The following is a 16467-nucleotide window of genomic DNA, read 5'->3' as shown; positions in this document are numbered from 1 at the left end:
ATACAGCCAAACTATACACATGCACTGCAAAATTACAGCACATGCGCTCCAAATTCAGTACAGCCTAAAGTTAGGCTGTATTGAATTTGGAGCGCATGTGTATAGCATGGAGGTAGCTTACCTCCATGTGTACAGTGAGGCTGTATTGAATTTTGCAGCACATAATTTGTCCTTTTCTGCAAATACTATCAACTACAACAACAACAATAACAACAACAACAACAACAACTTTACTGAGTCCAAATATATTTTTATTTTTCTTCATTTTTAAATGTTTAATCATCATCATCGTCATCATCGGAGATCGAATCCCCTATGCCGTAGCTTCGTGAGGTTTTATTGTACCGAATGATTGACGTGATACACGGAAACGACGCGAGCACTGAACAGCCCCTGAAATTTTAGAAAGTATTTATCAAATCAGACCGCACATGTACTTTCGGAAACCGAAAGGGGAAACCTATACAATGCAGCAAAAGCGTAAAGATTACAAACCTCGATCCTCAGGCAAAGAGATATTACAATATCGTTTTGCACTATAGACCGTGTTTATTTAATGTATAATCGTCGACTACTATGTAGTGCTGCTCAACAAGCCAAAAGCAACTGTCAACATAAATATAAAATAGACGGCAGACGGATTACCAATTCAAACGACAGTACGGCTGCGCTGAAGTGTTCTGAAAGTTTGCTATTGCAGTAGTATGCGTATCCTGTAGGAAAACGAGCAGCATTGACACAGTTCTCCCCAGCGTATTTTTCCCGTTTTTTCGTTTCTCTGTCAAATTTTTCTGCAAATTGAGATTCGAATCCCATAACATACTTGGGTTCAGCTGCCGTGTTCGCTTGCTGTAGCTCACATAGTATGATGTATCTTTTTCCATTTGCGTGAATGTTTATAGAATTTCGTAATAAAGGAGACATGACTTAAAACAAACAAATATTAGTTGACAAGCGTATTGCTACATTTCGAGTGCGCCCGCATGCGACGGGTTCGCACCTTTTGGTCACCTGCGTGAGTCACCTGCAAAATTTAATATTTAGCATATGAATTAGGCAAAGAATAAGATTTGCATATGAATATATTTAGCAAGATTGCGGATACCGCAAGAATTTTGTACCAACTATGGGAAATTAGGAACGATTGACATCACAGATTTTTTCTAGATCGTTTGATATGTATTTTTAAAATACTGCCATGTAGAATAGATCATACACAACAACGCAATGTCCCAACAATGGCAGGTGAAAATACACCACGTGACCAAATTGCCGCCCTTTAACCGAAACCGCAGATAGAGATTTGTCCTGGTTGATAATGTCCTCTCTTTTCACCTTATGTAGGTATCGCTTCTCGGCCTTTTGGCTAAGATCATGTGTAGTATCTGTTCTTATCAGCTTAATATCTGATACGCTGCTCACCGAGCAGCTCGATATTAAACTGATTTTTGGAATTGGGCCATGGAATAGGGGCTTGCTCCGTCCTGGCCACGGATCGACCCGGTATTGCAGTACCTCCGGGAACGGTCCACCTTAATGTAATACAAAATCAGAAACAAACCTTCAAACTTTACCTCTCTCTCTCTCTCTCTCTCTCTCTCTCTCTCTCACAGTAGTCGCAATAATACACGGACCCTTCATCAAACTTTTTGTAATGTATCCTCCATGTCTTGCAAGTAAATACAAATCTTTCCGTACTTTTCTTGTAGAAAATAAACATCTTCTAAAAAGCTTTGACGCGATGTTCTGTTTTCATATGAAATGAAACGGCGTGCGAGTGATTTGAAAGCGATAAGTGGATACAGGGGAGTTTCAGCCGGAATCACAGGTGAATCCGACAGAAATTAACTGACTACTGCGCAGACTAAAATTACACGTTCGATTGATCACTAGGAAAACCTGACTTGTGCTGCAAAATTTCAAGTAGGTTTGTATGAAATATAGAAGTGACACAAAAAAAACTGTTGCAAATGATTTTTATTTTTTAAAAATTCACCGACTTGAACCAGGTCCACATCAAGATAGGAGTCGCGTCAAAGTCCTCTGTGAAAATCCGAAACCAACGGGCTTAATGTATCTTCACAAACAAATACAAAATTGTAATTTGTACTTTAAGTAATTATTATGCGTGCGGTACCGCTTTGCTTGTTTGCTTCCAGCTCTTTGTGGTCCCCCAGACGACACTGTAAGCTTGGAGATAAGCTTATGTACCATATTGACCCTTTGAGTGCCAAAGTCGATTTTTGTCAACTTTATAGAATATAACACCAACAATTTTTTTAGACAATTTTTTTTTCAGATTTTGCTCAAAGTTTTGTTCAAAAACTGAAGGCGATGAAAAGTTATGTCCATTTGGTGCAAAACTATAAAAATTTAACAACAGAAAAATTCATAAAAATTGGTAAAATCTTGCCCTGATATTTTAGTTGGAAAAATTAGTGCTCAAAGGGTTAAGTCGACAAGATACATGTGATCCGAGGTGATATATACCCTGTACAGATGTCTTAAACCTATCCGACATTGTCACGGTGTCCGGGCTGGTGTTGGGTGGACACTGATTGGATTTAAAATTAGAGGTTTATCAAATAATATCGAACTTTGCTTTCCAAGATGTTCATTTGCACTGGGATGAAGACAACGTCAATGTAATCAAGCCGTGTGGACCGGACGCGTGATGATGGTAATGATCATGGTTACATCGCCTCACATTCAGAATCGACGCTAAGTCACTGTCACGGTGTGATAATATAATACAGGTAGTAAAATCTAAGCCTCGTTGCTATCTTGAAGTTCATGCATAGTCAAGAGTACGAACTGTCGTGATCACATCTGAAATTGTAATCGTAACAAACCGCAAATACTAGCAATAGTGAAAAAAATTCAAGATTGAGATCTTATTCTTTTGTAGAGAATTTCTTAAATATTAAAACGAAGTCACAATTTACCAAACTACAACGTTTATTCTATGAGTTCATGTTGCAACTTGAAATTAAAAAAATGTTCTTGCTTCACATATTCTCCGTCGGGTAACAATCGCAATCGCTGTTTACCGACCGCAAGTCGACCCGGTACTCGGAGACATCTAAGTAGGTTGGCAAATGGAAACAGGATGATGACAATTTCAACACGTCTGGGAACAAATTAAAAACTCCGACACTCATTCATAGGCTTGCACATTACGTAGCCTGTAGTTCAAGTAAATGTGTAATTAGGCCGTACATCAAAGCTAAATGGAAGTGAATTTGGTCAGACTTCCATGGTACGTACAAAAGTTATACCAACATTAAGTCATACTGGAGGTTCAGGTCATTCAGTGTGATGACATATCAGTGTATTTGATCCGATTTCCAAGGTACACATTAAAGCTGAATACTCTGAATTTCAACAAGTGCAACATTGATGGATGTTTGATTGATTGATTGATTGATTGATTGATTGATGGATGGATGGATGGATGGATGGATGGATGGATGGATTACTCGGATAATTCTGACGATTATATGCTTCTACTCTTATATCCAACTGCTTTGACGTTATTGAAATGATTGACTTCCAAAATGTGCCAGGTGACTTGTAAAGTGTCAGTTACTAATAGGATTTAAAATTTCAATCTAACAGATTTTTCTGATTGAATTTTCGAACATTACATCACATTATATGGTCATGGCTATCCCGACCCACGGTATATGGATTGAGAATTATGGTAATGCCTCGCTGTATTCATACACAGATAAGATTTACTGTATCCTGGTCATGATTTAAATGAAATAGTATTACTCAAATAATCAAGTGGTCACATAGAATTGAATATCAAAATTGAGATCGCATTCGTCTTCAGCGAATTTTTTTTAAATATTGAACGAAATCACAACTTCATTCACATGGCATGCAGCTATCAATTTACATGTCAACTAACCGACACATTTTTGAAATGTTCTAAACTTTTATCTGAAACAATCCTCGTCGATGAACGAGAAATGGTGAGAGGTGAAACGATTCCGCCCCCAAAACAAACAGAAAGACGGTCAACGTTCATGTGTGCTAGTCGTAATTAAATCTCAATTTGAATGAATGCTTTACATAACATTTAGTCACGGCGTCTCTGCTTCACGTTTTCTTCGCAGACACTAATCTGCAGGCAGCGTTCTTATTTGCCTTCCCGCCACAACTAGACCTGTACCTCAAAGATGTCTCAGTTGGTTGGCAAATGGAAACACGACCACAGCGACAACTTGGACAATTTCTTCAAGGCCATGAAAGTAGGGATTGTTGCGAGAAAACTGGCCGGATCGACCTCACCGAGCGTTGAAATCACCGTGAGCGACGACGATACCTGGACCATCGTCACAAACTCTGGACTGGGGAAGACGATGACAATCTGCTTCAAAATCGGTGACCCGTTCGAAGACACCAGGCCGGACGGGGCAAAAGTAAAGGCCATGGCGATTCTAGAAGACGACGTGCTGACCATCAAGCCGGTCGATAACCCCGAAGGACCGAGTGTTTCGAGGCAGGTCGTGGACGGACAGATGACGATGACTCTCACCAAAGGTGGCGTCACTGCCAAGCGTACCTTTAAAAGGGTATAAACATTTATGTACTATATATAGACGCTACGAGGATTCAATGAAGAGTACTTGAGGACGGTGACAAATTTTAAATAGGCAATAGCATACAACTCTGACACGTATTCATTGGATTCTGTATTTATACAACCTGTAGTCATTTCTGTCGTTTGTCTTCTCACTTTTATAAAACCATTACGTAATCAACTACAGTGGAGTTCACTCATTCACGGCATATCATATACCGGTAGTCAGTTGCAGCAGGGAATGTCTCGCTGTCGTAGGGACCTTTCCATCCAAAGACCTAAAACAGCTGTAGATTGAATGCACCTTTAGGCAGGTATTTGGACTCTCACATTTTTACAACACTTTGTCGGTATTCTAGTTGTGTGAACTCATTATTTTGTGAAGATCAAAGGCTTTAATTTTCCCCATTTGGTACCAAAATGTTATTGGCGACTCCTGAATCAGATTTATTCTTGACTTCAAAAGAGAACGGTTCAAAGATTCCGTGAACAAAGTTTCAGCACAAGTTTTAAGGCACGTATTTTCTTTACAGACCATGATTTAAATGCACTTCAAAGACTGATGCCTGGCAGTATAGTTGGAGTTTAGCTGTCTGTGAAAATCTCTGTATTTGTTCAAGCTAAAATCAACACCGTGAAAATAAAGTGAAAGTGCTAGCGAATGCAAAACAGGTATTTGGACTTTCTCATTTCGAGACTCGACCTGTGTTTGTTTTCAGTATTATACATATATTATTACGCCAGGTGACAATTTTTTTCAACGTCGTTAGACGTGAAAGCTATAACATCTTAGCTTGCCTATATTATCTAGGATTAACTACTGTGTTAAAATCTTGGTTTAATCTCGGGAGAGTAGTTATCAACAACTTTTCGATATATTAAACCTCTGTGATCATGTAATAAAATGCTTCAAAAACAACATTTATCCGTTGCTCGCCTTCATTGCTTGCAGTGCATTAAACACTGAAAATGTGAGTAAATCTAATGAGGTTCGATTCAAATCGATGAATCGTGCAAAAGACTAAAAAGACTTCGAACGAGCGCTTGCGCCAAGGTACTTGAAAAAGCGTAATATTTTTTTTTTTCGAATTTTTGAATTTTTGTGTCCAGTATATTTAATACGATCAGCTTATATTGTTCATTCCTAATGAACTAATATCATTTTGGGAAAGCACATGAACTGAACCAATATCATTTCGGGGAGGCACATCTGAAGGAAGGAGGTCGCGCGAAAGGCAATGAGAGCTATACTATACAACCTCCGAGCATCTCCTCTGATTATATCTATGATTAGACTTGGTTCAAGTTGGTGAATTTCTAAAAATAAAATCATTTGCAGTAGTTTCTCAAACTCCCCTGTATAGCGTTCACCCCACTCACGCGTTCACCCCACTAATGCGTTTCACATTAAAACAGAACACAAATCATCGCATTTACCCCACTCAAACATTCACAAATCACAGACTTGAACCAAGTCTAATCTATGCTCTTTTTTTTGAAAAAGATAAATTTATTTCCACGTAGTCACAAATAAACAAATCTACATAACTGTGAATGTATTAAAATTACAATGCGTCTTGTCTGAAGACAAAAAAAACAAATAATCAGTTGTTTAATTGCAAAGATCATCATATAAATGCATTCAGGATGCATTCTTCTCCTTCAAGTCTTACAACTTGAAGGCTTGAAAACTTTGTGATAAAATCCTCAGTTTTGTTCTTCATCTTATAAGTGAAATATAATGTATTCATCCATGAGGAGAGATAACATTTCAATTGCATGACATAGGATTGAAGGGAAACTTTAATCCCATCAAGAGTAACCGAATTTCGAATATTCCAAACTGTATATTTTACAAAGGAAGTAATACAGTAAATAATGTCAGATGTTGCATTATTATCATTTTCGATTCCTGCAATTGCTAATCTTTTGATATTGATATTATTATCAAAGTTGTGTTTTCTGACAAAGAAACAAATACATTTCTGCCAGATTTCTTTAACATATTTACACTCAAATAAGATGTGTTCCAGTGTTTCTTCTTGGCCACAAATATGACATTTCCCATCACTTAAATTGAAAGTTTTGACCAAGCTTCCTGTGACTAGGCCTCGATGGAAAATCTTCCAATTTAAATCATTTACTGAATTGCTGACAATTCCTGTTGAATTAAGACGGTTGAATAAAGTAGCTTTGTAGCTATCAGTGAGACTTAGATTCTCAGCCCATTTTTGACCAATCTGACCTTTGACTGCATGCCATTTCTTATCAACTAATTTCCAATAAAGTGACTTGGTTTTGACATCACTTTTTGTCAGACCATAATTCTCTAAGTCTAAAATATCATAGTTTTCTTCATTTTGGATGTTTGAAGAGATGATTTGTTTCCAGGAATCTGGAATAGCATTGAGGAGTGTTTCATACTCTGTCTTGATTTCCTCTTGCACATGTCTAATTGTACCTCCTCTAATTTTTGCAATTATTTCCCATGGTTGAAGCCAGTCATTTCTGTCATCATTCCAGATGTCCCTAAGCCTTAAAATTCCACTCTTTGACCATTTTTCATAAAAGAGGACACTTCCTTCATTCTTAATATTGTCATTATACCACAGAACTTCTCTAAGAAGATTCTGTTTTGATGTTGACCATTAACTCTTGTAAGTCTAAGTGACTTCCAGGTATTTAACATATCCCCATACACCATTGGGGTTCGTTTGTTGTTGACTTTGAAATTGAGATGGAGGTAGTGATAATCACTATTCAGTTTATTGTCATAATTCGCTATGAAATATTTTGATAAGCTGGCCCATTTTATTTATCTGGATTTTTCTCAAATAATTTCATAAGCCACTTTAATTGGAGTGCATTAATTTTTTTCTTCAATGTCGACAATTTTTTTGCCACAGTCATCATATCTTTGAATGAAAATGCCCCTTTTTATAACTTCTCGTTTGCCTCTCCAAATAAAATTCCATAATTTACTATTTGCTTCATTAATAATTTCCTTAGGTACGTGATCAAATGATGCCAGGTACCATAATTTTGATGCAGCCAGCATATTAGCTACAATTGCCCTGCCTTTAAACGACAGATTTCTAGTATTCCAGATCTTAAGACAATTCGTAAATTTTTCCATCACTGTTTTCCAGTTTTCTCTAGATGTGTTACTGTTTCCAAACCCAACTCCCAAGATCTGCAAAACCTTGTTTGAAAAATCGATCCCTTCCACTGAATCAGTGCGGTTTTTAAAACTCCCAGCCCATAAACCTTTGGATTTCTTTTTGTTCAGCTTTGCACCTGTTGCTTTTTCATATTTGTTGAACATTTTCAACGACTGAGTAATGCTTTTCAATTTCTCAAATAAAGAGTCGTATCATCTGCAAAACTCTTAATTTTTTCCTCTTGTTTGTCTGGTAGTATGAATCCTGATATGCTGTCATCTTTACGAATATTTTCAGCTAGCACTTCTGCTGCCATAATATACAGTAACGGTGATAAGGGGCACCCTTGTCTCACACCCTTATGAAGATGAATATTGCGAGAAAGAAAGCCATTACACTTAATTTTGCATGTAGTATTATTATAAAGAATTTTTATCCACTTGATAAAGTCAGTGCTAAAGTTGAATTTGTCAAGGACTTGAAAAAGGAAATCTCTGTTTAACCTGTCAAAAGCTTTTGTTTGGTCAAGACTTATGACAATAAGAGGTTTATCAGTAAAATTAGCGTATTCAATAATATCTCTAGTAAAGACAATATTATCACCTATCTCCCGCCCGGGGATGTATCACTGATCTGGGCTACATATTTTGCCAATTACCTTCCGCACCCTATTAGCAATTACTTTTGCAAGAATCTTATAGTCTACATTGAGGAGACTTATTGGTCTCCAATTGTTTAAGTCTGCCCGATCTCCCTTTTTATAGAGCAAAGAAACTAAACCAAGTTTCTGGCTATTCGTCAATTCCCCTGAATTAAAGCAAGCGTTTCAATTAGATCAGACCCTAAAATATGCCAGAAGCATTTATAGAATTCCACTGAAAGGCCATCAGAACCTGGTGACTTATTGTTGGCCATTGACTTTAAAGCGTTGAGAGCTTCTTCCTGTGTAATTTGACCTTCACAACTCTGTTTATCTTGGTTTTATCTATTAATTCCCTCTGTAGTAGGGTGTCAACATTTTCTTGTTTGTAAAGATCTTCATAAAATTCTGCTTGTATGTCTAATATAGAATCAATATCAGTCACTATTTTGCCGCTCTTGTCTCTAACCTCCTTGAATAGTTTTTCTTTACCTCTCTGTTTTTCTAGATTGAGGAAATATTTTGAAGACTTTTCTCCTTGTTCAACCCATTGGGCCCTTGATCGAATTTGCTGTCCTTGTATTTGATTTAATTCATGATATGATTTTAACTGATTTTTAACCTCTTCAATATCACTTGCGGGTTGATCTGATGTCATCATACTGTGCAGCCTTTTTTCCAGCAGATTACGATGTTTCTTATTACTTCTTTTTTTCTGTAAACTATACTTAATGGCCAATTCTCGAAGTTTATCCTTGCCTTTGTCCCACCAAAGTGAAATGTCATCAAAAGAGGTTTTTGACTTTGCCAAAATTTCCAGAGGTTTTCTTCTTCGTTTTTGAAATCAGTACATGACAGGTGACTGTTATTGAATTTCCATGTCCCTTTCCCACGTTTTACACCTTCTAAAGATTCCATATCGACTACAACTGGTTGATGATCTGAAATAACACAAGATAAAATTTCACACTTTTAACCTCAGTAAACAAGTCGCTCGTGAAGAGCCACCGGTCCAGTCTAACTTTTGTCTGATAGTTCTTTTTGTCTTTACAAGGCTGTGCCACGTGTATTGGAGAAGATGTGGGTGTAGTCTTCTCCAACATCAGTCAGATTGAACTGATTCATCATAGCTTTAATCTCCTGTACACTACTATCATTGCACAACTTAGCTGAGGATATCTTATCTTTGGATGTATCTACTACGCAGTTGAAATCGCCGCATATCATGGAATCTGATACATGATCTCGTGAGGCTTTTTCGATTTCCTCACTGAGTAAATTGAAATAGTTTTATCGTTCTTTAACAGAGTTGGAGCATAGATGTTCAGATTAACATTGTCATATTTTAACATAGCTATAATAGTTCGTCCTTCGTGAGCCATTTTAATTACCTTAATGTCAAGTTCACAATCTTTCTTCCATAGTATGGCCGTTCCTCTGCTATTGTTTTATAGTTGTTCCATATTCCCTCACCACCCCATTCTTTTGTCCATGCGTCAGCTTCAATCTGTGATGCGCAGTGTGTTTCTTGTAGAAATATGATGTCTGCTCTTTGTCTTTTTATGTATTCAAAGCATTGCTTCCTTTTTGTTGGGTTTCTAATCTATGGTCTGAGCGCATATGTGACATAGTAAGCGCCCTCATGCAGTGTGATTTAGAGCAGAGTACATGTGATTTGACACTTTCCTCCTGCACATTACTATGAGCAATCTGGTCAGATTCTGATCTCGAAAAAGGTTTAACACCTCTGAAGTGTTTTTGCTAGCATCAGTAATTTTTAGTCTATCCAAAATCACATGTAGAGATAATCTACAATCACTTAGCAGGAATACAAGGTCAGGTTGAGTCCGTCTCCACATCATAAGGAAATGATGTGATGACGCATGTTCATGTTCAATATTTCATGATCATCTCAACAAATGTTATTTAAAAACGCTTTCTGCACAGACCTCGTTCACTTCCCTGACGCAGTTTAAACAATTATGAGACAAGTCGACTGGCTCTCGATGCACACTTACACTCACACTCTCCACCGCTTGAGGCGCACTTTACTATGATTATTGTGCCAGTGCGAAGCGATCGAAGTCTGGGAGGCGAGGCTACCTCATACAGTGCCACTTACGAATCGCACTTTGCAAACTGTCGGGTTGCTCACTACAGTCATTAGCACCTGTTGATGAGCAAACCCACTAGTCCGTCGACGCCAATTATCATATAACGTTGATAAAGTCAACAGCTCGTAGATCAGCAACTGACAAAAGACAAGGTGGGAGCACGGTCCCTCCACCGTGGTGAGAGGTTGACAAACGATGAACATTGAGCAATATGTACAGTATATAAAATAATTAAACACATCGTTTGATGCCTACATGTGAATTGTACATAAGGCTGTACAGAATTAAAGTGATCTTTCGTAGATGGGTTTGCGCGTTTATTGTCAGACAGATAAATTGTCGAAAAAAAAACATGGCCTGTTTCGGGAGTGATTCATTTCAAGATGACTATGATGATATTTTCGCGCGAGTGCTTACGATATGAAGAAAATAATGTGGCGTTTGCCACACTCATATTGTATTATCATCTAAAATTTCCGTTAAATTCTACTTCGAATGGGGCTATGAATTGATGAAAATTGAAAACAATGGTAAGCTAGCTTGTTATCATGTTTTGTTTTCTTGCCCGATTTTCAGTTAATTGAACGGAATCTCACTTTAACTGAATCACAACATTGTCTCATTTGAAAATTTAGACGAATTCCACTGAAATTTCAAACTTAACTTGCACTTGCCAATGTTCACAATTTACGGTAAGTGAAACAATTTCGTTGGTTTAATTTCATATGGAAGTGTACACTGGGATCGAATGTTGTTTTTCACTTGAGTACGGAACCTATGTCACAATAGTCAAACAATCGCAACGTACCCGTTGATTGGTGAAGGGAGAGCTGCACACCCTAAAAACAAACAGAGCATGGGTGAACCTGTCTGAGGTCATCTCAATTTGAATAAATGCTTTTACGTAATATGTAGTTACAGCTATGGTGGTACACATCCATAGTTACAGCACTTTTGCAACACATTTCAACTTGACAGCATTCACTGTCTACTTTCAGCTCCTACCGCCCATCAGCACCACACAGCCCGTCCCCCGAAATGTCGAACCTGGTTGGCAAATGGAAAGGTGACCACAGCGAAAACATGGAAAATTTTCTCAAGGCCATGGGCGTCGGAGACGCCGCGAAGAAAGTGGCCGAGTCGGACAATGCGAACGTTGAAATCAGCGTGAGTGACGATGGTACGTGGACAATTGACACCGTGGGCGGGATTATGAAGGACAGTAAAATTAGCTTCAAACTAGGCGTACCGTTCGAAGACGCCAGACCGGGCGGCAAAACAGAAAAGATCGTCGCGACTCTAGAGGACGGCAAACTTATCACCAAACCAGTCGATAACCCGGATGGACCGTCTGCTTTCTGGCAAGTCGTGGACGGACATGCGATGTTGACTATCACCAAAGGCGATATCATCGCAAAGCGATTCTTCAACAAGGCATAGAAAATATTACACCTGTGGACGCAGTCTAGACGCGATGCACGTACTACAGGTGTGGGCGATGACGATGAACTTGACAAGAGAGAACTATTTGAACTATTATCCATCAGACTGTGCATTTTACGGTAAAGAACCAGTGAATGTTGTTTGTCATTTCATTTCAGGACCACATTAAGCATTCAACGGCAATATTGTACAGCACGTCACTTTGAATCCGTGGTAATCACTCTCCACTATTTTCAGCTTTCACGGCGCAGTGACTTCTCACGGCCATCGTCGACTTCACATCAGATTGTCCGTTCAGATTCTTCTCGCTTGCCGTGACCCAAATGCGATTTGAAGAAACTTAATTGCTTTCTATAACAGTTGTGTAAAATAGTTTATTTTTGTTAAAGTTGTTGGATCTGGTGCTTTAAAAGCGAAGCTCCGTGGGCGTTTGTGTTCGTATTGATCGTGTGTGTATTTTTGTACTTAGGTGAACACGCTGGTTGATCGAATGTGTACAGCTCAAACAAAGAGTCCAAGTTTTTTTTTTATCATCGTCATATGTACTTTCTATTGTACATTGTGTTACGCAAGATAACATTATTTATCGACGATGATCAATGTAAGTCTTGTTTAACTCATCGACCACAGGAACCCTCGTGTCCCAATGTGCTGCTGTAATTAACGCTAACAAGTAAATTGGCGTTGAGATGCTTTTTTTTCTTCTACCGATTAGAGATGCCATCCTCAGACTAAGCCTATGCTAGACCTTCACGGTCTGCGTTTAAGGTATACAGTCACCTCTAATCTACATTTACCCATATATGCGGGTCAAAGGGCCGTTCCTTGGTATTCAAAATGCTCAGTTGAGGGCGCTGTTTTTAAAAAGCGGCCACCCGCTTAAAATCTGTGATTGCTTAGATTGTCTTTTTCCATGGTAACTGTGGCAAAATTGGAACAGGTGACAATATATCTTTAATGAATCATGGTATTCGTAAATACTTTGCAAAGACGGACAAAAATCACTTGGCAGAAAACTGTAAACAGAGATGTTATAATAGATTCCCGTACTGGACGAAGTGGTAAAATCAGGGTTCGTCAATCAGCCGATTGCAAGAAACTCTAAAAGTCAGAGGAGTTTGATCTGTTAGATCTATCTTCTTAGCGAAAGTATGATTTGAAGAAGTGAATGCTGTTTGCGATTGCCACGACTTGAACATTTAATTTCCTCTCCTACCCGCTAGTTAGCCCCTAAACCAACTCGCAACAAAAAAAATTCCGGCCCACAATCTCTCCATTTTAAAAGCCCCCTCCTAATTTATGTTCTCTTTCAAAATACAAAGTTTCCTCACTCCTGCACTTCCACCGCCGTACTCTTTTGCTTTCCACAACAGCAACCCTGCCAAATAAGTTATTCCAGACCTTCTCTTTGCCCTCTCATTATTCTCTCATGTTAGACTATGTTGTCCGCCAAGAAAAAGAAGGGCATTTTCCTGATGAGAGAAAAATATTGGGTCTTAATTCGTCAAGTCTAACCCCAATCCTACATGACCGAATCTTTCAGTCTACACCTTTCGCTGTTCGCTGATACGGAAAAGGAAAATGTCCACCGCCTTCCCTCGACATTTCACGAAGAGCTTTGTTGACTGCCACTGATATGATATGCGAATCCCCGTATATCATGTAGACCCTGGAGCGAGACGCGTCAGGGTTTATGAAAAGAATAATAGCGTTACGTCGGATCATGCAAAGTCCCCACTCCCTGATTTGCTTCAAACGTGACGGCGTTTCCAGTACTTAGCGTTTCTGACAGCCGAGTTGCACCGTTCCGAAATCTGATGAATATAATCTAGTATCGATATTAGAAATGTCCTTTAAGTCTGTGTATCTGTTAGGGTTTAAAACTAGACATTTTATCACAACTTTGGCTGGATCTCGATTATGCCGCACTTTCAAAATATCCGATACTATCGATAGTATAGTCTAGGCTTTTAAACTTAGACGATAACACGACTTTAGTTGGATCTCGACAATGTCGGACCTCTAAAAACCCGATAGTAACGGGTACCATCGATAGTATCGTCTGGTATCGTCTAGGGTTAAAACAGATATCTTACAGTTTGAAAGCTTAGACGATTGTAGAGGTACTACCGATATTATCCTATGCTAATTGTGTATCGCACTGTCTATAGCATTCTATGCAATCACATGAGCCTATACTAGACTCTAATATCGATATTTTCTTGTGTGGAAACTAGATAATAAATATCCGATATTTTTCGTATGTGCAATGTCGCGCCTTTGTGGGAATCTAAGCTACCCGGTAGCCAAGTACTCGCTACATACAATCCATATACTACCCGTCGACTAGAGGGATAGCTGTGCATGGTGAAACAATCCGTCTTTAAAGTTTAACAAACATTGAATTGATGAACCTATCGGAGGTCATCTTAATTTGATTAATTGCTTTTACGTAACGTTTAGTTACTGTGACAAATGTGATGGTACAATAGTTACAGCACTTTTGCCACAAATTTTGAAAGAGCAGCCATTCATTGTCTGCCTTCAGCTCCCACCGCACATCAGCACGACATAGCCCGTCCGCCACAATGTCGAACCTGGTTGGCAAATGGAAATGTGACCACAGCGAGAACATGGAAAATTTTCTCAAGGCCATGGGCGTCGGAGACGCTGCGAAGAAAGTGGCCGAGTCGGACAATGTGAGCGTTGAAATAAGTGTGAGTGGCGACGGTACGTGGACAATCGACACCGTGGACGGGATTATGAAGGACAGCAAATCATCTTCAAACCAGGCGTACCGTTCGAAGATGTCAGACCGGGCGGCAAAACAGAAAAGATCGTCGCGACTCTAGAAGACGACAAGCTGATGACTAAACCAGTCGATAATCCGGATGGACCGGCTACTTTCTGGCAAGTTGTGGACGGACATGCAATCTTGACTATCACCAAAGGCGATGTCACCGCAAAGCGTGTCTTCAACAAGGATTAGAAAATCTTACACCAATACGGATGCAACCTATAAGAGGCAAGTACTACAGGTGTACGCGATGATGATCATAGAAGTGAAAAAAAGACGATTAACTTGCAAGAGAGAACTATTCGAACTGTTGTTTTACCGTGTTGTGCATTTTATAGTAAAGCAGCAATTAAAACCGTTGGATGTAGTTTGTCATTTCATATTAAGACCACATTACGCAATTGTACAGTACGTCACTCCATAGACAGTGGGGGAGATCCGATGATCTACTGTCTATAGTCACTCCGATGTGGCAGTTACTCACGACTAGTTTCAGATTTCACAGCGTCCTCGTTAATGTTCAGATTGATCTGTCTTCCAAAGACCGAAAACAATTCTAGACATCGTGCTGTCGAAGAAACTTGCCTGTGTAAAACAGTTGCTCCTTGTCGCTTTATAAAGAACTATGGCATTCGTATTGATTCGTGTGTGTATTTTTGTGCTTAGGTGAACACGCTAGTCTATAGAAAGAGACCCAGTTTGTTTTTTATAATTGTCATATGTATAGTATTACGCAAGATAACATTATTTATCGATTATGATCAATGCAAGTCATGTTGTACCCTTCTACCACAGGAACCTTCGTGTCCCGAAGCTGCTGTAATCAATAAAACGCTTACAAGTAAAAATTTGCGTTGAAATGTTGTTTTTTTCTACCGATTAGAGTTCCCACCCCCAGACTAAACCTATTATAGACCTTTATTGTCTGCGTTTAAGGAACGGCGGTATCCGTTAAAAACTTCGCATGGACGAACAAAAGACACCTGTTAGAAAATTGCAACCCTATATATTATAAGGCCTCCCTTTGGTAGACGAATAGTGATAAAATCAGGGATAGTCAGCCAACTCTTTGCCTTTCTATGACAGCCGAGTTTGCATAATGCGAAATCTGATGTAGGGGATATTCTGGTATCGATACTAGAAATGTCCTTTAAGTCTGTGTATCTTTTGGGTTTAAAACTAGACATTTTATCACAACTTTGGCTGGATCTCGATTATGCCGCACTTTCAAAATATCCGATAGTATCGGATACTATAAATAGTATAGTCTTGGATGATGATACAAGTTTGGTCAACCGTTGGATCTTGACAATGTTGCACCTCAAAACACCCGATAGTAACGGGTACCATCGATAGTATCGTCTGGTATCGTCTAGGGTTAAAACAGATATCTTACAGTTTGAAAGCTTGGACGATAGTGGACAATACTACCGATAATATCCTACACTAATTGTGTATCGAACTATCTATAGCAGTCTATGCGATTTCCTAGTATGGAAATTTGATGATATATATCCAATATTTTTCGTATGTGCAATGTCGCGCCTTCGTGAGAACCGGTGCTACCAATAGCCAAGTACCTTCTACATATAATTCATACATGCACTATCCGTTGATTGGTGATTGGAGGGATAACCGTGCATGATGAGACAAATCCGTCTTTAAACAAACACAGAATTGATGAACGGATCGGAGGTCATCTTAATTTGAATAAAGCTTTT

At 38.9% G+C, this 16467-nt stretch overlaps 2 protein-coding genes and 1 non-coding gene across 3 annotated transcripts; all 3 read left to right on the top strand.

Annotated features, from left to right (window-relative positions):
• Positions 1-1346: 1346 nt before the first annotated feature.
• LOC139148794 (U2 spliceosomal RNA) lies at positions 1347-1537 on the top strand. The gene has a single exon (XR_011556020.1). It is a non-coding gene; the product is annotated as a U2 spliceosomal RNA (small nuclear RNA).
• A 2650-nt stretch (positions 1538-4187) lies between these two features.
• Positions 4188-4589, top strand: LOC139148575 (fatty acid-binding protein-like). Its single transcript, XM_070720060.1, has one exon. The coding sequence runs from the start codon at positions 4188-4190 to the stop codon at positions 4587-4589; it is 402 nt and encodes a 133-aa protein (XP_070576161.1).
• Positions 4590-11544: 6955 nt separating this feature from the next.
• LOC139148574 (fatty acid-binding protein, heart-like) lies at positions 11545-11946 on the top strand. The gene has a single exon (XM_070720059.1). It carries the CDS (start codon positions 11545-11547, stop codon positions 11944-11946), a length of 402 nt encoding a protein of 133 aa, XP_070576160.1.
• The last annotated feature ends 4521 nt before the right edge of the window (positions 11947-16467 follow it).

Source organism: Ptychodera flava, chromosome 13, assembly GCF_041260155.1.
Source record: "Ptychodera flava strain L36383 chromosome 13, AS_Pfla_20210202, whole genome shotgun sequence".
In the NCBI taxonomy this organism is placed as follows: domain Eukaryota; kingdom Metazoa; phylum Hemichordata; class Enteropneusta; family Ptychoderidae; genus Ptychodera; species Ptychodera flava.
The sequence above is the reverse complement of the archived record's forward strand: the minus strand, read 5'-3'. Positions and strand labels throughout refer to the sequence as shown.